Source organism: Carassius auratus, chromosome 42, assembly GCF_003368295.1.
Source record: "Carassius auratus strain Wakin chromosome 42, ASM336829v1, whole genome shotgun sequence".
Lineage (NCBI taxonomy): Eukaryota > Metazoa > Chordata > Actinopteri > Cypriniformes > Cyprinidae > Carassius > Carassius auratus.
This window is the reverse complement of record NC_039284.1, coordinates 5,348,898-5,375,042: the sequence shown is the minus strand read 5'-3', so window position 1 is coordinate 5,375,042 and position 26,145 is coordinate 5,348,898. Positions and strand designations below refer to the sequence as shown.

The 26,145-nt window shown below is 37.4% G+C and overlaps 1 protein-coding gene across 1 annotated transcript in view; it reads right to left on the bottom strand.

Annotated features, from left to right (window-relative positions):
• Positions 1 to 3,656: 3,656 nt before the first annotated feature.
• Positions 3,657 to 26,145, bottom strand: part of LOC113060464 (cysteine-rich motor neuron 1 protein-like) — a 100,227-nt gene continuing 77,738 nt past the window's right edge. Inside the window, exons 8-17 of the mRNA XM_026229391.1 lie at positions 19,097 to 19,225; positions 17,866 to 18,022; positions 13,453 to 13,574; positions 11,629 to 11,841; positions 11,325 to 11,540; positions 9,735 to 9,956; positions 9,436 to 9,624; positions 7,445 to 7,561; positions 6,154 to 6,341; positions 3,657 to 5,132 (exon numbers count right to left, since the gene is read on the bottom strand). Of these exons, the coding sequence (XP_026085176.1) occupies positions 4,956 to 5,132; positions 6,154 to 6,341; positions 7,445 to 7,561; positions 9,436 to 9,624; positions 9,735 to 9,956; positions 11,325 to 11,540; positions 11,629 to 11,841; positions 13,453 to 13,574; positions 17,866 to 18,022; positions 19,097 to 19,225 (1,730 nt within the window). The 3' untranslated portion in view covers positions 3,657 to 4,955. The remainder of the gene's footprint in view (positions 5,133 to 6,153; positions 6,342 to 7,444; positions 7,562 to 9,435; positions 9,625 to 9,734; positions 9,957 to 11,324; positions 11,541 to 11,628; positions 11,842 to 13,452; positions 13,575 to 17,865; positions 18,023 to 19,096; positions 19,226 to 26,145) is intronic.

Below are 26,145 nucleotides of genomic sequence, written 5' to 3'. Positions count from 1 at the left end.
TAATTGTTATAAAAAATAATGCCACAATGCAAATTGTCAGTTGTCTTAAAAAAAAACTTGATTTTCTTTCTTCAAAATCTAATATTTGATTTAAGGGTGAAATGTTTTTTGGGAAGTGTTTTCAAGAGATTACAGATTACTGCTTGACAGGGTCCCACAATAGTTTAGGGAAAAAAAGAAGGGCAACTCGTTATACTAAAAAGATTAGTTATCAAAGAAAAGCAAAATAAGAAAGAAACACATAGGTTACTTCCTTCTATATATAAAAGTGCCAAGTTGTATAGCTTTACAAACAATATCACACGGATAAAGATACACCCCAAGACAAACTATCACAAATAACCAGCCCCACCCGTTCTCCCCGCCCACTGCCACGCCCCTCACCTGACCCCGCCCCCTCACTTCAACAGCTTATGTCCATCAACATTCCAGTAGTTCTGACACCTAAAGGGACTCCTGACAGCAAACAATGAAAAGAGTGCGTTTTTGTCAGCTGTGAGATCACAATTCTTAGAATCACGAATCTGATCTTTAGAATTGGCTGTCCACACTGTAATCAGTAAAAATTGATTTCTTGTGGTCTTATATTTCACACTACAAAAACTATTTCAAGTTGGATAAGACAAAACATTAGTTTTGCCTGTTTAAACATAGCCAAAGTATGGGCCCTAAACGTTCAACTGAGCAAAACTCTACGAGAAAACAAGGGGAAAAAAATACACACAAAAATAAAGATAGAATGAGATGTTTGTCTTTCTCTCTGTATCACCATCATCTGTGCTTTTTTAATTACCATTAAACAAGAAAGGCAATGGAAAGCCTGTCATCATCAGTTTGCCATTATATAAATCTTTTTTGTTCAATCATAAATACATTCATTAGGAAAATGAACTAAGAACCTTACCGATGAAGAGAAGTCACATGTGCGTACATGTGCATTTGTGTGCGCGCACTCATACGTACATGCGAACACATATACATACACACATACATATACACTCACATAATATTTCAGGTCTTTTCACTTTAGAAATAATATGTACATAAATGTTCCTATAAAAGCTTTGGATTTTTGAAGCCAAATTTGTTCGCAGCTAGAAAACCAGAACACAAAGGTGCCTCAGTAATGATTCAAAGCTTCCAGAAAAGGAGGCATTTTCGTGAACAGTACAAATGAAGAAAACGCGAAACATTTATCCAAAAATAGTATGCATTTCTCTCAGTTCCCCTACTAAAAGTAATTTGATCATTCTTTGGACCTCATCAATGAAACACTGGCAAAATTTCTGTGTAAATTGCTCGTAGAACCATTCTATTATAAACTGTAGACAAATTGCAACTTTTTGTCAATTCTTCATAGAACAGTTTAATATTGGTGTAAATTGATATTAAAAAAAGCCTTAAATGGTAAATAGAACGCAGAACTACTAGTTTTCCATCAGAGATTTGAAGTGTTTCCACTTTTGGATGCAAAATATTTTATTAAAAATGAATGTGCTCTGACTGTTTGATGTGCATAGATGCATTGCTGATCCTTCAGTAAAGTCTGTTAAAAGGATAGTTCACCCACATTTTTTTTTAAATTAGCTTTTCTTAGCGTTTCAGTTTTCATTTATACTTTTGCGTCGTTGTCCGCGTTGACATGCAGTAAACATACAAACCGCTAGTCTACAGTGTCCAAGGGCATGTTGCTGGTGTAACCTGCAGACTACGACAAAAGCCGAAGAAGAAGCGGCTCATCAGAGAAGCATTATAGGTGCGACAGTGGAGAATAAATATAAAATCTTTATTTAAAAGTACAAAAGGAGACAACAACGGAACAGGAGAAGATGGTATTCTTTCAATCTGCACAAGGACTTGTACTATGGCAGATCAACATTGTTGGATGCGGACAACTACCGTATTTTTTCGGACTATAAGTCGCACCTGAGTATCAGTCGCATCAGTCCAAAAATACATCATGATGAGGAAAAAAACATATATAAGTCGCACTGAACTATAAGTCGCATTTATTTAGAACCAAGAACAAAGAGAAAACATTACCGTCTAGAGCCACGAGAGGGCGCTCTATGTTTTCAGTGCAGACTACAGGAGCACCCTCTCGCGGCTGTAGACGGTAATGTTTTCTCTTGGTTCATTTCTCTCGGTTCATGTCAAATTAATTTTGATAAATAAGTCGCACCTGACTATAAGTCGCAGGACCAGCCAAACTATGAAAAAAAAGTATGACATATAGCCCGAAAAATACGGTACTGAAGTATAATGCTATGTAGAATAATAAATGATAAGACACTTGTTCTTTGCTTTGTTTTATTTTATATAAGAACAAGTAACATTAAAATATATTAATGTGCACATAAACACACACAAATGTCAAGTACATACGGAGGTAGGGGATCTAGCAGACCAATCACAGCGCTTGCAGTCTGTTAGATTTTTGGAGAGGTGCACGTCAGGATATGGCGTACTACACATCGCCTATGGCGTAGCTACGTAGCTATGTAAATTGGGCTTTACCCCCAGGGCATCCAAGATGTTCAGTAGGTGACTTTGTTTCTTGAGTAGAACACAAACTGAGATTTTTAAGTCAAACAGTTGCAGTCTATTAGTCTTATAATGTAAGTTGATGGGAATCACGGCTAAAACATACAATAAAATGCGTCCTCCTGGGCGTGTTCTCAGCAGCAGGCGCATGAGGAGGCTTCTTCTTCTTCTTGCTTTAAGGCAGCTCTGAGACTTATAAGTGCATTACCACCATCTATCTCTCAAATGCACCACTGAAACTCTGAAGAAGAAGCCTCCTCACGTGCCTGCTTGAGAACGCGCTCAGGAGGACGCGCTTAGGAGAGTTGTAACAGGTCGGACATTGCGTGAATCAGAGGTAAAAAAAACCCCGATATAAATACTGTTCAGTTTCTTGCACAGACTGATTGTTTTGTATTTTTACACATCAATGTATCGTCACGAGCCGCAGGGTTTAATTTGGTTTTGTTTAGGTTTATGTTTTATTGTATGTTTTAGTCATGATTCACATCTACTTATATTATAAGACTGAAAGACAACAGTTTCAGTTAAAAATCTCTGTTTGTGTCCTACTGAAGAAACAAAGTCACCTACATCTTTAAGCAGATAAACATCAAATTTAAATTTTTGGGTGAACTATCCCTTGAAGTCTGATGGATACTTATTGGCTGTCAGGGCGAGCCTTCTTGCAAAATGGAAACACTGACATGACTTTTTAACTTTAACACATAAATATAAAACTAAGTTTCCATGTGCTGATGAAAACACATCTTAAGTGCATTAGGAATCACACATCTGAAAAGAGGGAAAACTGCATAATTAGTTTGAAACTCTTAATATATAAAGCATGTCTCATGTTTAGGAACCCCCCCCCCCCCCCCCCCCCCCGCTGCAGCTCACTTTTTGTTCTGTGTAAATTTTCAAATGTGTTCACAACAAAGTAAATCGATATAAACGGTACTGTCCAAAATCTCCTATATATCATTTGAAAATATATTGATATCCCTTACGATTTCTATAAGTTATGCGTTCCACACACACATGCAGTTGTTGAAATGTGTCCTGAAGCAACGTTTTTTTTTTGTTGGTGTGAATATGTGTACTCTTACACCCCAGTTAGAAATGTACATGAACATTACAACATTTTTTAAACATGGGAATCATTTTTTTTTTTTTTGGAGCGATTTACACAAAAATCCATTCTGCTCGGATTTCAGCAATAAGGCCCTTTGATTCTGTTTTCTTGGTAAACGTTTCTTAAAGACGCAAACAATACTGGTTTTCATCCCTACAAAATGAGGTTTAAAAGAATCAAAGCAAAAAAAGCAGCACTTGTAAAGCATAGCCTCAAATCCAATCCACTATCACTATGTTCCTGCTTCTCATTTTACAATCTTCTGATTCATTTCAGGAAAATATAGATTTGCTAGGAGTGTCAATCTGCCCTTAGTTGTGGGAGAAAAAGCAAATGGTGTTTGTATGATTAAATGGGAAAATGCTTGTACATGTAAGCAGAAATACAACATATAGACCCCACACATCCATTAACAGGAAGAGCTCATATCCACAGGGCAGCTTACTCTGTTTTCCTCCTTTTGTCTTTTAAAGAGAACAAACAAAACAAAAAAGGACAAACTCACCCACAGCAACTGGGGAAATCACAATCTTACAGTAGCATCTTCTACAAAAATGCATCTGTTGCAAAAACAACATCTGATTTTCCCTCTTTTTTCCCTCTACCCTTCTCTCTGCTGTGCTTTATACAGAGTCCAGCTTCTCCTCCGTCTCAGGGAAGTGAACGTCCCTTTCGTGGCCTCTCGCCTGGTCTGGTTTTCATAGACAGAGGAGCTTTGGTTCAGCATTAAGTGTTCACACAAGCACTTGTGTCAAAAGTTATCACTCCTAAAATAATTTCTCTCTTTTCCAACAGAAAAAAGTTAGGAATGCAGGAAAAAAATATTGTTGAAAACAAACCAAAACAACACCCCAGTTGTACTACTCCCAAAAAACTTGCATTTGACTTCACGACTATCTTCAACTTGTGCCTGAACATCCACGAAATCTCATGCTTACACACAAAAGATGCTCAACCTACCATACCTCTGATTCACAAAAATATTCTGGAAGAGTCCTCTCCAATTTAACAATCACACTCCGTAATGGTTCGGTTACATAGGTACGGCTTCCATCTCCTGCTGAGACTTTCGGGTGTCGACGTGTGATATATTTTTTCGATTTGTTCCGAGTGACTTATGTGAATATTATAATTGTTGTTCGGTATCAGGGTCTCTTCTCTGACCACATGGTTTGGTGGTTTTGTCCGTCTCTACAATTTTTTAGTAGGTGTCCATGTGCCGCAAAGGTTTGGCAGTTGAACACGGGCTCAGTCTCTCTCTTTCCAGTTCACTCACTCTGTCTCTCTCTCCAGTGTCTCACGCGGTCTGGTAGAAGTTGTCAGCTTGCAGGTTGTTGTGTTTCTGCATGCTGTAGTAACCGCTGTATCTTGAGTCAGGGTCTGCGATGCGGAGCATGCGTTGGGAGCTGTCCACCTGGACCTTCGTCCCCTTCTGGCAGTCCACATACACCAGCTGGTTATTGAGGCATGTGGGCTATACAGGACAACACCCCACCAAAAAAAAACAACAAAACAAAACAAAAAAAAACACAGTGAGTCTTGGACAATGGAGAGAATTTTCTCACACTTATACAGCTAAATGCTGGAATCAATGCTGGGTGACAGATTTATCAAAAAATCACATAGTGTATCAAGGGCACAGACATTTTTTCATTTGTCGTGTCTACTGGCAATGAGGAGCATGTTTCTGTGCAAATTTGTTTTGTTCAGACCGATTTGAAAGCAGATCAGTGTTTCTCTGTAACCATTAACAAATTCAGCAAAAGTATGATGCCAAGAGCTTTAAAAATCTGTTCCTGTATTAAAAGTTGTGTAGTGTATTCTAGCCTTAAAGGTCCCCTGAAATGCTTTGAAACAAGCAGCGTTATTCTATGTGTTGACATCATTTTAACTGTGACAGGAAGACAGGGCAGGTAAAATCAAGCAGCCCCGCCCCTTTTTTAAATAGCCAATAGTGTTCGTTTATACCACAACTTGGCCTGACAGTTTAGAGCCGTTGAGCTCCGAAAAGCCGCATATGACAGGGTATGACAGCCACAATCACATCTATATTGCTATAAAATAAGACATTTTGTGTAGAATTCAAATAGGTCCGATTAGTTTTGTGGTCTGCACTGATGCGCAGATGTTATCCACTCCGTGGTATTGTGCATCTGGACCAGAGCAGAGTGTGTGAGGTGCGGTGAGAAGATGTGATGTCATGTCATGAAAATCTGTGATCCATTTTAGCAGAAGTGAGACTGTAAGTTTTGAATGCTTAAATTTAAATGCGACACACCAGCTTATTCATAACCTTAAGGCTAACATATTAGTACAAAAAGCTGAAGAAATTTAATTTTGATTTCATGGGGACTTTAAGTACCATTTTTGGTAATTAAAATAAAGTTGACAAAAACTATTCTAAACTTACCAAAGCGTTATCGTACTGTAATTTGGTACGATAATTCAAAATGAGATTGTATCCATGCAGTGATCTGTGACATATAGACAGGCACCTTATTGGGAGTGTGGTAGCAAGGCACAGGGATCCACTGCTTATGCTGGTTGACCAACAGCAGGGCGGCGATAGTGAGCATCATCATGAGGATGGGCAGTGCCACCCAGGCCCAGTGCAGACCAGCATCCTCACTGGGTAGTGGTGCTTTGCCGTCTAGGTAAGGCAACTGCAGACTTCCGAAGTCACCTGGAACAACCCACAACACACCTGTTGTCACATTTTGCACTTGACAGCAGTGATTTATTAAGCAACGACTGACTGGGGCGATGTAGAACAATTCAGAATAAAATCATGCTGTATGAAATGCAAATACGGTTTGATTGTAAAAGCAGGTCATGTCAGACATCCATGTCAGCAACTAAGGCAAATGCCAGAGTCTTGACAGACAGACACCCACTCACTCACTCACATCAGTGGTAACAAAAGCAAAACATGAAAAATCAAGAAATTACAGATTGCTAACAGAGAAAATCAAAAAGAAACAAAAAGCCAGCTTTGTGAAACTCTGAAGTTTGATTAAAATTACTTCAGAAGTTACAGAATTTTCTTGCTAACTCTGTACCCCAAGCACATGAAATTACTCAATGGAAATAAATCAGGAGACATCATAGTTAGCTATAGACATGCTAACAGCTTAACTTAAGCTTAAGTTTGCAAGTTATTATCTTAAAACAGCCTGACTAGGTTAAGGAACTTTTCAAGATAATTCTCTTAATTACTGCTGTGTCTGAATATGCCTACTTCCATAGTATACAGTATAGCATTCAAAAAACATTATGTGAAAAGAGAAGTATGTCCAAATTCATAGTATTCGAATTGACACTGGAGTGTGCATTCAGTAGATCCTTTACTATCCCATGAGACCATGGGAGAGTAATTGTGAATGGCAGTTTAGCGACACCACTGATTTCATTCATACTACCCATATTCACACTATCTGAATGGTTGTGAAGTAAGTTTCAAACCAACTGTAGTACCTACTAGAGTGTATGCAATTTCGTATGCAGCTTAGTTGTCCTGAACCAGAATACTGACTGTAGAAGAAGACAGCTTATGCTAAATCTCGTTATTGCACCCCTTGTGGCAACGCTAAGCATGCAATACATATTCATACGGCATTAGGAATTTGACTTTTTGACCACTTCATTTAAAGAATCGGCTGATAAAAGTAATTTGTTTATGAATCAGACTACACTGGTGGTGATGTGTCTTTTTTGTGTGTCAAGCTAAGAGAAGACCACAAAGACTTGCTGTCTACTGTATATATCGTCTCGTACTTTTGTACGAACCTCTGAACTGTGGCATAATATCGTTTTCGCTATGAGTCGGCCAGGCTGGTTGATGTCTCAGCTTGTCTCCTCGTTGGTCCGTCTTCTCGATGGGCACGTTTGTGGGAGCATAACTCTCTGTAATTTAAACATCAGAGACATGGGGACACAAAGTAAGAAACAAAGCGAGAATAAGAGTGTATTACGGGAAAACACACACCAAAGCATATAATACAAATCGTAACTACATTAAAAAAAGTTAAGAAGTGCTCACTCAGAACAAACAAGATTCAGGTCAGCGTGAAATTGCGGGCCGCAGGCTAATTAAAAGCTCATCTTCAGAGCTGTGTCTTTGAGTGGGAAAGCACCAAAGGGTGAGTGATTACCCAGAGTGCACACAACACCGCTCTCAACCCCCTCACTGATCCAGAGCCAAGTGATACAGCAATAAAGAGGACCATGATCAATGACATTATCTCCCAATTGCAAAGAGAGCCAATTTAGCCTCTGTCCGGCTTCGACTTAATCAATCCTTTTAAATGATTCATCTCAACGAGTCCGTATTTAGACGAAAGACCCATTCAATTAGAGAGAAGGTTCTAAGTAAACATTGCTTTATGAGACAGAGAGAGAGAGAGAGTCAACAAGATTAAGAGAGAGTGTGAAAGAGAGAGAGAGAGACGTGTGACAGAACTACTAAAAGGAAAACTGAAGGGTACTTGGATCAGTGGTACTTCCATGTATTCTAGTCACTGTGAAGTAGCTACGTTTCCATCCCCTTTAATTTATGTAGGGAAAAATGCAAACCAGTTTCCAAATGAAGCAGAATTTAACTCCAGTAATGTGCTGTATATTAGAATTAAACAGAATATTGAATGGGAAACAATAGGACACAGTTTGATTTTATCCATCAGGAGTTAACTGGTTAGTGGAAAGGGCTTTTATTGGTTAAGCTTATTTTCCCCGCCCCCGGGGCCTTGATTACATCAGCAGAGAAGTACAATTGTTTTAGAGCCAGACAAAGTAGTTTATCTGCTTTATTTTCTTTTTACATTTTACAAAAACAAACCCATCTTATTTAATTTTGACTTTTACATGAAATAATAAACTAATGTTTTTAATAATTACAATTATATATATTTTAATACACGCATAGTAAAATTTTTAATTATTACAAATATATTATCTCATAATAATGGTAGCACTTTATTTTACAGTCCTGTTCCCCATGTACATACTATGTACTTATTATAGTAATTACAATAACTATGTATTAACTAGGTACTAACCCTGAACCTAACCCAAAACCATGTAGTTACCTTGTATTACCAGAACTTTCTTAGATGTTAGTTAATGTTAGTACACGTACTGTAAATTAAAGTGCAACCATAAAAATTCTAATATTTAACTAATGATGCTAATTAATTATTAAGACATCAGTATTTTAGTGTTATTTAGATACTATTATAGTATTTATTTATATTTTAAATGAGCTTTTATTTTTTATTTTCAGGTTTTAGTAATTTGTTTTATTTCCATTAAGGTTTAAATGTATTTTTTTATTAATTCTAGTACTTATTTCAGTTGCTTGTCAAGGCGACATTTCTCATTTTCATTTAAGTTTTTCATGTTATATTTATATTTTATTATTATTATTATTATTATTATTAAGCTCATTTGGACATTTAAAGTTCAGTGTCCGCTTAAAACTGCTTCCCAACACAATAAAAGATCCGAAAAGTATTTGGATTTCTTTTAAAGAAAGACAAATTGTAAAATGTCACAAAAAGCTAAATATTTCTCTAAAACACATTTGCTAGCAAACGAAAATTGACGCTTGTTCTGAGAAAGGTTGTGCGTTGTTTGTGATGCCACTTGGCTAAATATTTTATCCATGTAATGAAACTGCTTCTGGGAGGCTCTGTATAGCATATGTATGATGCATTTACCATGCACATTTACTGTCCCTCATTCTGTTCACTCTGATCTAATCTCTATCTGAACCCACAGACCTGGACACATGGGGCAGCAGCTGCCCTCCACGGTGACCGGCTGATGGCAGGGTAAGATGGGACAGCTGACAGTCGAGCAGAGGGTCTGGCCTTGTAGGCAGTAGCAGTGAGTGCAGCTGTCAATGTCCCATCGCTCCTCGTCCATGTAAGTCTTCCCATTGAAATGACACACGGCCCTCGGCGTGGCATCTGGTGAAAAGGTGGGAGAAACATCTCAGTCACAGTTGTGTTATTAACACACACATATGATCAGAAGGCAACTAAACTTGGCTGTTTGAACTGTGCACAGATTTACATACCTAGACAGTATGGGCAGCACTGGCCCTTCCTGAGCATGGGCCGGACGCAGGTGACCGGTGGGCAGGACTCAGAGAAGCAGCTGATGGCTCCATCTAGACACACACAGCTGGAGCAGACATTGGGCTTCCAGGACTCAGCAGCCAAGAAGATATCACCATCCTCATTCCTGCAGTAGCTGGGCATGCTCTCGTTACTGGGCGCCTGAGGGGTGACTGGATCATCTGAAGGGAGAGATTTATTTACTGTGCAGTCCTTAAAAATAATGTGAAATATCCTGAACTAGAACTTTATTTTGTTCTTTAGGAATTGGCTATGAAGTCGGTGTTCTGTACCAAAAATGGAGCTGGACTTTGCTAAAATATGGTCTTTTAGTTCAGTTTTTATCATAGTTAAATAGAAATTTGTCTGTTTTGATAATGTTATCCAACAGTGTTATTATTATTATTAATTATTATTTTTATTTATGTACTATTTTAGTATTTATTAATATTATGAATTAGCTTTCAGATTTTATTTGAATTTGTACTTTTTACAAACTTTTTTATATCAGTTTTAGTTATATTTATTTATAATTTGAGTTTGTTGCCAATGCAACATCTCTCTTTTTTTTATCTAATTTGTGCAATCACTTGGCAAAAAAAAAGATTATTAATACATTTAGATTTATTCAACAACACTGCTTAGATGACATTTGTAGAACATGAAAGCAGTTTTAGAAGTTATTATTGTGATGCATGATTATAAATACTTTTTTTTTTTTTTTGCTTTGAATTCTTATAGGTCATTCACAATTAGACCAGAAACATATTAAGGAAGTAAACAGTTTTGATGTCGACTTCAGTGACATCCAGTTTACAAGCCATAAATGAAACTGACAGTCTACAAATTTCTAACAGTCTCCAATTAAGCATGTGACACTTCGTCTTTGAATCCAAGCTCTGAAATGTGCTAATATTTATACGTTCACCATATTTCTCTGGGGCTGTATTTGCTCCATATTATAATGGGAGTGAAACAGTTTCTCTTGCAACTAAAGAAAGAAATGTCAGCATGCTTCGACTAAAACACAAATGACTCAAATCATGAATATTCATAGCAACTCAAAAAATCCAATCTCAAAGCAAACCTTCATTTCCCCCTTTCATTTAGAAAGCTGAAAATGATTTCAGCGGCATTGAGAACATTTCAAAGAGCAGAGTTGCTGAAACAAATCTCTGAAATGTGCATCCATTCTATTCCTCCGTCATCCTTTCGGCTCAGACTGTTGATCATGTACTCCTGCGCCTATGCAGTATTCATCATTTCCACCAAACACATGCATTACGCACATTCACATTTTGTTCACTTTTCTCCCGTCAAAGGTGTCTCACGCCTCTATGCTCTAAAAGCCCTTACAATAATGAATCTTTCAAAAAATGATGTTTTTGCGCGTCCCTTGACTCTGCTCGTACAACATCCAAATATCACAGCTACTTTGACTTCTCCATCACCTCCAAATGTTCACAAGAAGCTTCTAAACTAAAGTTTTGGTGAGTTAGAGTAGGCCTGTCAATCCTTTTCAAACACAGTGGTTTTCGTTGACAGCGCACCTGGACAGTGAGGGCAGCAGGAATCCTGCGTTCTGATTGGACTGTGGCAGAGCAGGGGCGGGCACACCTCCGTCTCACAGAGCACACGGCCGCTGTGGCAGGTGCACTGAGTGCAGGAGTCAATGTTCCACGTCTCTCCCTCCACAAAGTACTCTCCACCCGGAGCCAAACACACGGACGCCTCACTCAGCTCCGGTTTATGGGAACTGGACTCTTCTGAGGGACATAAATATTTTAACATGTAAAATCCATCTTGAAGTATCGATGGAGATCGTAATGTAAGCATGTTGCAGTGTTGGCTCACCTGGACAGGTAGGGCAGCAGTGGCCGGGTCGGATGGTGGGGTTATCACAGGGGGGAACCGGGCAAGAAATAAGGGCACACATTTCTCTCCCGGCATGGCAGTAACAGTCCCTGCATCCGTCATGCCAGCTCTGCCCGTTCTCGTGTCTGCGGCCGTCCATAGACAGGCAGGAGCCCAATTTCACTGCTGGAGCCACGGACGATGAGCTCTGATCTGCACAGAGAAACAAATGAATGAACAAAACAACACATCAACTGACTTTCTGCCTTCATAGCGGCAGTATTAAGACCGGTGTACTTTGAATGAACCAGCCAACAATGAAAACCATGATACTATAACCCCAAATCTGTTCACTAGCAATGAAAATAAACAGTTTTAGAATTATTATTGTCTGCTGAGAACATGAAACCGTTGAAATTCAATAGCCATTTAACACTGCATACTCCTTTTCTCTTCTTGATGCATTTACAAAATTGCCAGTTGTCCTATGTCATAGTATTTTATATACTTATGGATCCATGCAGTTAATACATAATGATTTAAAAAAAGCAATTGTTCCGATTTTAAGGACATTTTAGTATGGTAAGCAATATTGCAATATGAGAAGCAAAATCTGTTTCTTCAAACAAAACAAGATACTAACTGCTTTGTAATAAAAGCAGACTACAATTTGAAATGACTCTGAAATGACTGTTTTTTAAGACACAGAACAAAAGTGTGTTTATATAGTCTGGTCCCAATTAATTTTTTTTGGCATATCAATAGCTAAACGTGAAAGCCAGAGGATTCCCTGAATCATATTTAGATTTATATTCCAGACATTTGACCTCTTCAGTGAAACATTTTCTCCACAGACAGCGTGAAATGACAAAATATGCAAGTGATGCCTTGCGCACCCCAAACCCCAGAGCACAAAACATTCTCAAATCTCGTTCTATCTGCCAAGAGCATCATCTGTCACTGCCTCCCCATAACAGCAGCATGGGTCCGGCCAGGCCCTAGTCAATATCACAGAACCATTTCAGATTGATTAAAATCCTGTTTGGATGATATGTGGAGGATGCACGCTTTCAAAAATTCAACGCGAGGGAGATTAAAAAGAGTCTTTTTCCTTGCTCTCTCGTCACATTAAACGAACCGATGCCAGCTTCATTATTGAAGATCAAACTAGAACACAAGAATCGTATAAATAATGGAGGGCTGTGAGTAACTGGGCCTGGCTTTTGTATATACAACAGGTGTTCATCAAAATGAATGGAAAATATGTGTGTTGGGGGGGGGGGAGTCATGCTGGAGACCCTGGTCTCTTGAATTGGAGGCCCAGCAGTTCTCTGTGTGCACATGGCTCACACTTGGAAATTAAAGGAATAACACCTCAGCATATTGATTCAGCTGTATGGGGCCAATGTAGCACTAGATCACCTCTGGCCATGACAAAAAAATTTCTTTTTTATTTTAGATTTTTTTAAATGGGGGGAAAAAAAAATCTGATCTGTGTTAGCTGTCTATTTCGAAGACTCTAAAACAGATTTCACTTATGTATTAAAGCAACAAGCCATGATCTATATAAAAAAATAACGCATAGCCTTGTTCGTATTATTGTATTTATAAAGTTATTACAACAGTAATATGAAAAAAGTCACCAATCGGTGATAAATAATTATAATTTTAAATAAAAATTAAAAAAAAAAAAAAGTAAAAATTGTTTTCGTTAATTGAAATAAAGCTGAAAAAAAGACATGTATGCCAAATGTAATAGTCATGCTGTAGTTAAACTAGATAAAACAAAATCACTAGCTCTATACAACACAAAAAGTGACTTACCTTTACACTGGCAAATCAGACAGCCCAACTCATCATGCTGGAAGCCCATTGGACAGGACCTGTCACATGGCAGTTCAGGGCATTTCCTACAACGGCAGGTGTCACAGCCATGCTTGTTCTTACTGATGACAGAAAACCAGATGGGAAAAAGAACAAGAAATCTTAAAAGAGACATACATACATAAATACATACATATTCCAGTAAGTTTTTTCAGTAAATATATATTTTTTTTTATAAATGATGAACGTGCAAACAATGTAGAAATGAAGACTCAAGACATATCTGTACTATTAGTTACCATTCACACAGAACACATTTTTGCACTTAGCTACTTTTCCATTGATTATCATGTAAACAGACGGATGTCTTTGACCTCTGCACTCATGTCTTATGCATCGTCATGCGCATGACATTGCAATAAAAAAATAAAAAAATAAAAAGAATACAGATCTAAAATCAAAATATAGTCAAACTAAAAAAAAAAAAACATGTTCTGTGTAAATGGCCCCTAAAAGGCTTATTTATTTTGGAATGGGTTGCCTCATGGAGGCTGCCATGTGGAGATCACATGATCAGTCATGTACACCTGTACATGTGGTTACTGGACACTTTCACTCACATAAATAAATCATGCCTAACTGTGATTATCACATCTGCTGGATCCATTGCACTAGGTGTCAGAATAAGTTCAAATGGGTGTAACATTGGCCAGCACAATAACATAGACAAAAACATTATAAATATATTTCTGTCAAGAAAACTCTCGTAGAGTATTTGGTCTTGGTGGAATAGATTTGCTATGCTGCTGCTGCTGCTATAGAGACTTGCTACTGCCAATACATTCACAACAGGCTGCTGTGAGCAAGTAACAAATATTGCTGCTGCAAATATAACATATATGAAATAACCCCCATAGCGTACATGAATCACCTCATAGCAGATCTATCCAGGTGGAGCTGGGGAAGGTGGAGGGTTTCTGAAGCAAGCTGCAACTGCTATGGTAAGGACTAGTCATATATCTGAATGCTGAGCAGCGAGCTCATTGGCTACCAACATAGGAGAGAACCAATCCGCTGTGGCATGTGATAATGTCATTAGGTCAGATTGAGTTAGACCTATCATATATATATATATATATATATATATATATATATATATATATATATATATATATAAAAGAGTGCACTTTTCAAAATAACTCTTCAAGACATATGGACTTAATACAGAGTCAGTGCACACTCTCAGCACACTATCATTGGCACATCAAAGCTTGGCATTATACACCAGGTGCCAAAGACATGGTCCAATGTCATCTGTTAACAGCAGAACAGAGCGAGAAGGAGAGAGAGAGGAAAGAAAGAGTCTTTGTTGACCTTACTTGGAGTCCTGTCAGCAGATGGCACATTAAAGACGACTAACCAAAACGACCAATCAAAATGCTCCCTGATGGCTAAGGCACCTTCCTTGGAGAACAAACTCATCCAGGGCACAGTGGCCTAAACCACCAACTGCCCATCTCATACACACACACACACACATGCTTCTTCCCATCCCTCATCCCTCTTCCCACTATTATCGGATGAATAATAGTCCTGAGAAGCAGCCATGTGCAGTGCATATTTGGTTTGGTGATAAGAAGCTATCAGCTATGATGTCAGCAGTAGGGAATATCAATATTCTTTGTGCAAGAGGAGGAAGTCTGCGCTAAGCTGCATGCATTATTCAAGCCACAAGCTTGATCCTTGGCCATAACTTTGAGAGGGCATAAATTGATATCTAAAATTAAAATCTCAGATGCAAGCATTTGCACTTGTGTGCTCATTTATGACAGCAGAATTGAGGTGGGAAGAGACAATGATGGGCCAGGGTCCGAAAGTCTGATAAAAAAAGACTCCTCTTTATTCAATTCCACCTTAGGGAATGGGTCTCAGATAGGACACTATAGAGATGCAAGACCAGGCAAGCTGCTGCCTCATGCTCTGCACTTGTCATTACAGTCTTTATAATATTTTAAAGGAACAGTACACCTAATTACAAAGTTTTCCTTTTACATTTTGGGAGTTGTTTCTCCACTTTTTAAATACAGAGACAGTATTAGGAGGCAATCATGGGGCAGATGAGGGGGAACGGGTTTGGGTCGTGACCCAAATTCGAACCTACAATTCCCATTTGTGGCACAGCACATGTCCAGAATATTTACGCCTACTAAATCACAACTTGAGCCTGAAGGAGAAGGGAAACTCTGCAGGACAAAAAGGGCATTCCCCAATAAGTGCACATGTATCAACTGCTTAATCCAGCTGGATAAAATCAAGAAGGTCCACTCGTAACCCCACCCCGAAATCTAGCACCCAGTGGGATGGAGCAAATTGGGTAAAGCAGTTCAAATACGCCCACAGACTGGGAAACAACCTCTAGCGTATTGCAGAGACCTATACTCGGGAGTGCACATAATTGGTGCGCAGGTGGGCATGTGTGACCAAAATAAGTTCAGACTGCTCAGTTGCACACTGACATGGTTGACAGCTGTTAATGTACAATCACCACTTCGATCGACTAACTGTAATATTGTATAAAACATCCATTCTAGCTGAAAGCATAAATCTGCGCTTCACTTGGCAGAGCTAAAACAGACATATGCATATACTGACTTGTTGGCAACCCGCCAAAATAAAAGCTTGCATATTTTAGGTTTGAAAATGATGGAAATTTATATAAAAATAAAGAGAAAAATAGAAAATGTAAATATTAGCATTGTATTTTCAAGTTTTCCATAAAATAATTGCAATAATTTTAAAAATATAATAGCATTGTCACTGTTTTTAATATTGTTATTATTTTATAAAAAAAATGTGAAATAAAGTGCAATAATACTATCTTCCCTATTATTGTTTTATTTTTATAATTATATTTAATGAGTCACACTATCTGCAGTGTGAAAAATGTATGTACACCCCTGCCCATATTTGATCTGAAGGGGAATTGGTTGTGCTACCCTTAAAATCAGTTTTACTGTAATTAAAAATCAATTGATGGATAGCTCGGCCTACAGTGAAATCGGATTGGTTCCAAATCTTATTCCACAGATGTGATAGTTTTATATTGCAGAGCGTTTTGTTTTCAGTGTGATAGACAAATGACTTCATGATGGTAACTTGTGTTGGACCTTGAGTGTGTTTCACCACACCGTCACTAGCTGTTAACCACCGTAGTATGACACATTGTTGCAGAAATTAACTAGCTTGTCAGGACTGTTTCCAGAATCCGTTGCAAACTTTGTTGAACTTTGTCAAATGTTTGCTGGATTATTTTGGGATTACCAAATCATTAAACTATGTTGCTTACAACAGAACTTTTTAACAACATCCTTAATAATTTTACCAAAATGTGGCTTCCGCAAATAAAGGTTTACTGACAAAATAATCGTTGGAGCCAAAACTTGGTGTTTAGCGCTCGACACCTCATTGAGACGTTGACTGGTGGAGCTCATATGGGTTTTTTGGATTTAAATCTGGCTTGCAACAAATTCAACTTCCCAATCCTGTTCCCCATCTCTCTGTGCTCTTGTATGAATAGAAAGTGGAAAAAAAAACAACAACCAACAATTAGGCATCAGCCACTGAAAGTAGTCGTGTGTACTTTCTTGCACTTTTCTCCACATTTGTCACAAGGTGTCTCTTTAACCTGTCGACTGCACAGCTCCTCAAAAGTTTGTACAAATTGGCTCGGCGATCTGCCTGCGTAATTGGAGCAGTTTTTTTTTTTTTTTTTGCAGATGTGGAGCAGCAGTGTTTATTCATAGTTGCATCAACACATGGTGTTGTGTGGATTAGGCGTTCAGCTTCACTATTGCAGCTCATCCTTAACGCGGCACAATCAGAAGCACTGATCTGAGCCGGCCCTAATTAGCTGTCAGCTCTAAATTTGCAGTCAGGCACAAACAAGCTAAGCACAGCGCAGGGGATCATTTTGTCATTCACAATTTCTCCAGAACAGCGTGGGATTCGCTTCAGTTTGTGACAACTAATCACTACTGCCATTCCTGATAGTATAGAAAATCATTGGGGTAAGAATGATATAAAAAGAAGGACAAAATGGTCTGGAATTTTACAGAACTATATTACTACTAAAGCTGGGGGAGAAAAAAAGACCTTCTTTTACTAATCCTTAAAGCTAAAAAAACTAACACGTCATGTAGTTGAACTTAAATCCAAATTGCCTTAAAGTGAAACTAGTGTTATTGTCCCCCAAGACCAGCCTGGCTCAAGGAAACAATGTCAGGAAGAGCTTTATGGGTTTTCATGAAGTCATTAGAGATTCGATCACATACTGTACCACTAACAATGAACGTTTAATAGAAACTGCACTTCTTGTTATTGTTACCTCTGTGAATCAGATTATTGTTTTCTTACATATAGCCGAATGGGCAGTCCTTGGCACAGGCCACAGCTTTGCACTTCTTGTGACGTGGGCGACACTGGCAAACATCACAGCCGTGGATGTCAGTCTGGAAGCCAAAAGGGCATTTCAGAGTGCAGCTGGCAATTAGACCACTGCACAACTCTTCTTCTGAAGGTTACAAGAAAACAGAAGAGACTAATTAATTACCGCTTTTGACATTAATTACCTTCATATACACGCTTTAAGATCAACACAAAGACAGGGAGGCAAAAACAAGATATATGCAATGTACACCAAAACATAAAGAAACAATATAATATAATATAATATAATATAATATAATATAATATAATATAATATAATATAATATAATATAATAAATGCTGTATTTCTTTCACTTTCTTCAAGTCATCCATTTTTATTTTTTAACTTTCATATTAAATTGAATTAAATTCAGTTTTAGGTTATGTTTTTAATTGAAAGGTTTAATATACATTTATTTAAATTTTATTTTACTTAAGTTTAAGAAGAGAAGCAGCCAATTATATTATCTTACATACCAATATAATATAATATACCAATAAATACTTACAAATATTTTATAAAAAAACAAACAAACAAACAAAAAAAAACAAAAAAAACAATGTAAACCCTAAATTACAAAGCAATGAAGTGCAAAAAATAAAAAATAAACTGTATTGTGAACTGTAAAAAAGATTTATTTTACAGTATATTACATGTGTAATATTTGTGTATTATAACATTATACTATATTTGTATATTTATATTATATTTCTTATGCATTATACTTACTGTGCAAATAATAAAAATGTTTTGTGAAGAAATTCATACACAGACAAAATTTATGTTTGCAAAAAAACAAATGTAAGTATATATTTACATGTATACTTTCAAATCAAAAGGGTGTCTGAACATTTGGCAAATAGTGTATATCTAAAAATAGTACGTTTATGATCCACGACCAGCTTATGGTTCAACCTTAAATCATTAAAAAAAATTAAAGCATTATTACCCGTTTCCTTTGACATTTGTCAGCCTTAAATTCACTCAGCCTATCTTAGTATAAAACAATCCCTTAATCCATCTGCCCTTCAGTGTTTATCCTCATAAACTTCTCTGCTAAAGCCAGTCAGTGTCTGGAGACACTAAAGACCGCCTGACAGCGTCTGTGTGGGGTGAAGAAGATGAAGCACTTCTCCAGCGACGTCACAGCTCACTTACGTGTCTTGCAGCTGCACGTCCTGCAGCCGTTGGAGTCCAGGCGAAAGCCGTACAGGCAGCTCTTTTCCACCAACGTGCAGTTGTCCAGTGAGCCGCAGGCAGGGGGCGCCATCGTGATGTAGGTGGGCTCTAAAAAACAAAACAATTCCCCCAGAGGATGTGAGTCATTCCTGACTTAAGTCAGATAGTTAAACAGACAGAGAAAGAATACGGGATCTTAGGGACTCAAACGGGACTACACTTATGAGTCATAGGAGGCAAACAATTTTACACAGACTTTAAGTTTTTGTTCACACAGAAACAAAAATCTTCCCATCACTTACTCATCCTCATGTTGTTTTGTGGAAAGCAAAATCAGACATTTTTGAAGAATACCCTGGCCATTCTTTTCAAAATAATATAACCAGTGTTAAAGTATTATTTATACACTATTAATATTTGTTATATTTTAAATGAGCTTTTGTTTTAACTTTTTGTTTTTATTTCAGTAAGTTTGTTATGTGGTTTTACATTTTTATTTATGCTTCCTTAGTTTAATTACCTTTGCAACATTTTTATTTCAGTTAGTTGCCCAGAATTTTTTTAATTATTATTATTCAATCCAATATTTATATTTTATACTATTTTAGCTTTATTTCAATTAATAATTTATATATATATATATATATATATATATATATATATATATATATATAAACCATTTTTTATAATTATTTTAAAGTATTTTTGTTAGTCACCCAAAACACTGAATCAAACTGAATTTTGGGTGAACTATCCCTTCAATAAACAAGAAAAACAACAAATCGTATTTCTCTGTTTGCATTGGTTATAACTGATTTGGCTAAATCGATTATCAGATTAAAGAGTCGTTTGATATTGAATCTCACCGTGTATTGATGACACGCAAACCATTTTTTTCATTTAGGTTTTAACACCTCTAACAAGTTTCTATTTGATCTGATCGGATGGTGTACCACGCTGTGATAAAGATAAGAAACAGCCAGATGGACAGACAGAAAGAAAGAAAAAGAGGTGGATAGATAAAGTGTCAAAGTCTGAAATGGATGAATGTCTTCATAACTACAAATACAGTTTATGGCAGCAGTCCAAATATGAACCATCATCGCAGTGAAATCTATATTTCACCACCCCAGCAAAACCTGAATGCTTGTAGTACATGCTGAAATTACTTATTGAATTGATTGGTATGTGCCTGTCAAACAGCTCATCCAATAAGCTTCCCTCTTGCTTCTTCTCAGTTTTTTCTCTTTCTCCACATTTAGCTTTGAGCGCAGTGGTGTTTGGCAGCAGGGAATCAATTTCATGATGAAGTACATAAGCAAACACGAGTATGCTTTCAATTGATCTCGACCAACAATGTCCCAATGACCAATTGTCCCTTTAAAGGGTTAGTTCACCCAAAAATCTAAATTATGTCATTAATAACTCACCCTCATGTCGTTCCAAACCCGTAAGACCTCCGTTTATCTTCGGAACACAGTTTAAGATATTTTAGATTTAGTCCGAGAGCTCTCAGTCCCTCCATTGAAGCTGTGTGTACGGTATACTGTCCATGTCCAGAAAGGTAAGAAAAACATCAAAGTAGTGGGTCAGTTAGAATTTTTCAAATCGGACAAGTCCGACATAAACGGTTCTTGATTCGTGAACGAGTCAGTCTTTTGTTCATTATCTGGCTCGGATCGGTGTTCATCTTCAGTTCTCTCTTCACAGCAGTTCAGTCAGTCTACTGTTTGAGTACATGAATTACTCCGGGATATTGGTTTGTTTGAACTTAGAGGGAGTGTCAGCCACATTAAAAAAAGTTAACAGCTTAAGTCATTTGTGGATTAATGCATATTAGAGATGCGAACCGTTTAAAACGATTCGGTTCGATTTGGTGAACTGGTTCAAGAAGATCCGGTTACATCGAATGATTCGTTCGCGAACCAGATATCAATACACTTGAACAAGCTCACAACAGACCCGGAAGAGAAGACAATGCTAAATACAGTCATAGTTTTTTTAATTTTTGGATCAAAATGTATTTTTAATGCTTCAACAAATTCTAACTGACCCTCTGATGTCACATGGACTACCGTATTTTTCGGACTATAAGTCGCACCTGAGTATAAGTCGCATCACTCCAAAAATGCATCATGATAAGGAAAAAAACATATATAAGTCGCACTGGACTATGTCACATTTATTTAGAACAAATAACCAGGAGAAAACGTTACCGTCTCCAGCCGTGAGAGGGCGCACTATGTATTCAGTGTAGACTACAGGAGCACTGAGCAGCATAGAGCGCCCTCTCGCGGCTGTAGACGGTAATGTTTTCTCTTGATTCATGTCTCTTAGTTCATTTCTCTCGGTTCATGTCAAATAGATTTTGATAAATAATTCGCACCTGACTATAAGTCGCAGGACCAGCCTATGAAAAAAAGTGCAACTTATAGTCCAGAAAATACGGTACTTTGAGGATGTTTTCCTTACCTTTCTGGACATGGACAGAAAGGTACACACAGCTTCAATGGAGGGACTGAGAGCTCTCGGACCAAATCTAAAATATCTTAAACTGTGTTCCAAAGATAAACTGAGGTCTTACGGGTTTGGAACGACATGAGGGTGAGTTATTAATGACATAATTTAGATTTTTGGGTGAACTAACTCTTTAAAGGGACAATTCACACAAAAATGTAAATTTACTGTCATGTCCTTTACATAAAGATTTTTCAGTCTGTGTGTTCTCAAAGTGAACTATATGAAGATGGTTTGGCTGTGTATTATGCTTATTAGCACTGCGGGTGCATGCTTCCTCATGAAGAATAATCGGGATTTATTAACATGACAACAAGGTTGAAAACGGATGAATGTGCGTGCGCTGCTTGTACGCAATTATTAGTGCAGCAGACCCACTGTGTTTTGTTTATGCTCATTAAGCTGCTCTTTTGAACAGCATGCTGTCTCTGGTGGGCTGACCCCAGACCGCACGGATGGTGGGAGACACTGCAGTGGAGAGAGACAGACTTGTGTCAGAATTTGCAAACGAGTCAAGACACGTACCTCTTTTGATTTGCTTGCACCGCACATGGGGAAGAGAGAGACATGAGCTGTCAGTGGCCAAAAGAGAGTGCCATCACTGCATTAATAACTAGTTGTTCAGTTCAGTTTAGTACACACTACTCGGACTGAATGTAAATACAGTTGTCATCGCCTGTATTCAAGAAGTACATTGGGTTATAAAGCTCGACTTTCTTTTTTATTGTATGGAAAATGCTTCTGTTTTTGTGTTTCAAGGAAAAAAAGAAAATCATATAGGGCGAACTATCATTTTAATACTTATTACATGAAGATCTATAAAAAATAAAGTTACAGTTTTGAATTGTGAAACTTAAATCGATATCGTTGCTAGCTGATTGTTCATATGATACTGTGTAGTTCAATGATACACAGCTGTAGATGTTTTTGTAAAACAAAATATATATATATATACATATATATTAAGCAGCTCAGCTGTTTTCAACATTGATAATACGTTTTTGAGCAGCAAATCCACATATCAGAATGATTTCTGAAGAATCATGTGACACTGAAGACTTGTTATATTTAATATATTTAATGCAGCCCTGGTGAACATAAAATACTTCTTTAAAAAACTAAAAAGACTTTAAAATATAAAACGTTAAAGTACAAAAAAAAATAAATAATAAATAAATAAATAAATAATTCCAAATAAATGTAGTTTGGAGCAGATATAGAGATTTTGAATTTTTTTTTTTTTTTTTTTTTTGCAGTCTATGCTTCCCAAAAGCCTATATTCTTTATCATACCTTATCATAATGGTGGAAAATTGAAAGACTATTTTCAAACAAAAGACATATTGTTATTAAATTAAAAACAAGCTCTCAGCAATAATTAAATCAAACCCTGAGGCGAATCCTTTTTTCCGTATTCATTAAAGAGTGCTGTTTTATTAACACTACCGTAACATGTGAAGCCATGTTGGCATTAGTGTCTTATTTTGTTTCTTCCTATGTGGCCACACAACCAACAAAGCAGACTCATATTCAGAGACTTTTAGAAATAAACAAGTGCATTGTATCTGAAAATTAAGGCACATATTTAAATGTGGAATAATTTCGGTGCAAAACGCTAATGGCTGTGGGGTTTGCTCCAAACGTGATGTGCGATCTTTGGGGGTTCAACCCATCCTGACAGCTTTCATTTGCTTAATTACACATGCTGCGTCCGGTACAATAACTTGCCTCTGACAGGCAGAGGATGTCACCTTGAGGAAATGAGGTTCTAACAAACAATAATTAGGAAATAAAATGCACAGAGTGCAGGGCAGCTGGCAAATGAGCTAAATTAAGCTGTCCTGGGACCGAGGGACAGAGTCAAGGCTGTGTCCAACAGGGCCCAGAGGACAGTTGCAGGACTGAGGCGGACATGGACACACACCAGCAGCGGTGGGATTGTTTCACTGTCAAAAGACACCACTGGAGTGGGCACATCTGTTCACAGAAGAGGACAAACAAACCAACACCTGTGCTGCGGCTATACTGAGTATATACAATCTGTTACACAACAGTTACTTCTGGCCTGATAATATTCAAATAATATAACAATATGCACTAACTAACTGGCCAAATTTGATATATTCTGAAAAAGGTACTAAATGAAACAACGCTTCAAATATTGAAATGATTTAAATGATTTGACCATTAAATTTTCAAAGCCGGTGCCAGTAGAATAAATGAATAAAAGCTTTGTGAAATTTGTCTCATATACATCATTATGGTTGCTTTTGTTTGATCAAAAACTCAGTATAAGAGTAATACTGCGAAATATACAGTACAGTCCAAAAGTTTGGACACACCTCATTAAAAGAGTTTTCTTTATTTTGATGACTATGAAAATTGTAGAGTCACACTGAAGGCATCAAGGGCTATTTTACCAAGAAGGAGAGTGATGGGGTGCTGCGCCAGATGACCTGGCCTCCACAGTCACCGGACCAGAACCCAATCTAGATGGTTTAGGGGTGAGCTGGACCACAGACAGAAGGCAAAAGGGCCAACAAGTGCTAAGCATCTCTCGGGGAACTCCTTCAAGACTGTTGGAAGACCATTTCAGGTGACTACCTCTTGAAGTTCATCGAGAGAATGCCAAGAGTGTGCAAAGCAGAAATCAAAGCAAAACGTGGCTACTTTGAAGAACCTAGAATATTACATATTTTCAGTTGTTTCACACTTTTTTGTTATGTATATAATTCCATATATATTTCCACATGTTTTCGTTCATAGTTTGATGCCTTCGGTGTGAATCTACAATTTTTATAGTCACGAAAATAAAGAAAACTCTTTGAATGAGAAGGTGTGTCCAAACTTTTGGTCTGTACTGTAATATATATATATATATATATATATATATATATATATATATATATATATATATATATATATATATATATTCAGGCATAATTACAGCTACCTTTTATTTCCCCATTTCCCATCTTGTAATAGGGCCACATATGGCTCTGCTGAATGCAAATGGCTGTTTCTATTTTACCCCTCAAGAAAAAAAACGAGAAAAAAGTTCATCCTTGGATGGAGTAACGGTCCTATCTTTATTTTTGATTGCAGAACTGCTGTGACAAGGCCACCGACACTCCGGCTCTGACAAGAGACAACAGGCTTTGATATAAAGGACCACCAAGGTAAAAAAAAACCTGAGTTGTGTACGACTTAAAGTTAGTTTCTGAAAGTATGGCCATAATACATAAACCTTACATTAATACATTACATTAAACTGTTTATGGTTTACATCCAATTCAACTCTGATGACCACGTTTTGCATCATAAAGCCAAAAGGGATCATTCATATAGAGAAGAATCCACTTAATTATTGCCTTGGCAGCTAGACGTCCAGATATCCATTCACATAAAACTGTAGTCCCACCATTCAAAGAATGATTTTGAGAACTCAAATATCTCACTTTTTTTTTACTGAAAAAAATCTGTAGAGCGCTTTATTAAAAACATAGGCTGCATATTTCTGCTTTTAACTTTCCACAGTGTGACATTCATGGCAAGTGCATCACTTTAAATCCCTTTTTTTTTTTTGAATCTAAAAATTAAGTCTTCATTTATTGACACAAGGACAGTGATGCTTTCAAAAGAGCGTAGGTTGTATTGAACCTTAAACATCTATTTAAAGATCCTACATTACACTGTGGTCATGGAGAATATATGGCCAAATATATATCAACCCTTTATTACTACTACTGGTCTCTACTGACACTGAGCTGATGCTTTTATTCAGAGCAACAATATACAATATTTATTACAGTGAAAGTAGCCCTGGAGCAACTTAGAGCCTTGCACAAGGGCTCAATCATAATGCTTAATGAATGACTCCTTGCTGGATTCGAACCTGCAACCTTCTAGATACCATTCAAGATCTTTAAAGAAATCTGACTAAGAATTATTTAAAATTAAAATACAACTCTGCAAAAGTTAAATAAAAGTGGCCCATATTGTTTCAAAAACTATATTTCAAGTCTTCTGACGCCATATGATAGTTTTTTTGTGAGTAACAATTTATACACCAAGTTGACGGTCGGCCCATGATGGTTGTTGTTAGTGTCGAGTTAAACTTGATCCAGTTAAATCAGCGGCAGAGCTCATCGGTTAGAGAGATCACTCTGATCAGCTGTTCAACTTGGTAAATAGTGCACAAAATGGGGATGACGAGAGCAAGCACGCTACAACGGAACTTGTCAGATGTCTGTGGTGAGCAAAGTCTGAAAATGCTAAGCAAGCACTGCTTTGTTTACAGTTTGTAAATGCACAGTCCTAGCTCATCTGGTTTCCTTTTTTGACATAGACTACTGCCACCTAGTGGTATGGAGAGTTTTTGTTTCTTTCTTGCACAGGCGCAGAATGTACATCCTAGTTGGCTGTTGACTTTGCACTGTGTTCAAGCACAACATTTTAGGCCCAGACAGTGGCAACGTGAGAGCTTTTGTTACTGCTAGTTCTTTGATGTCG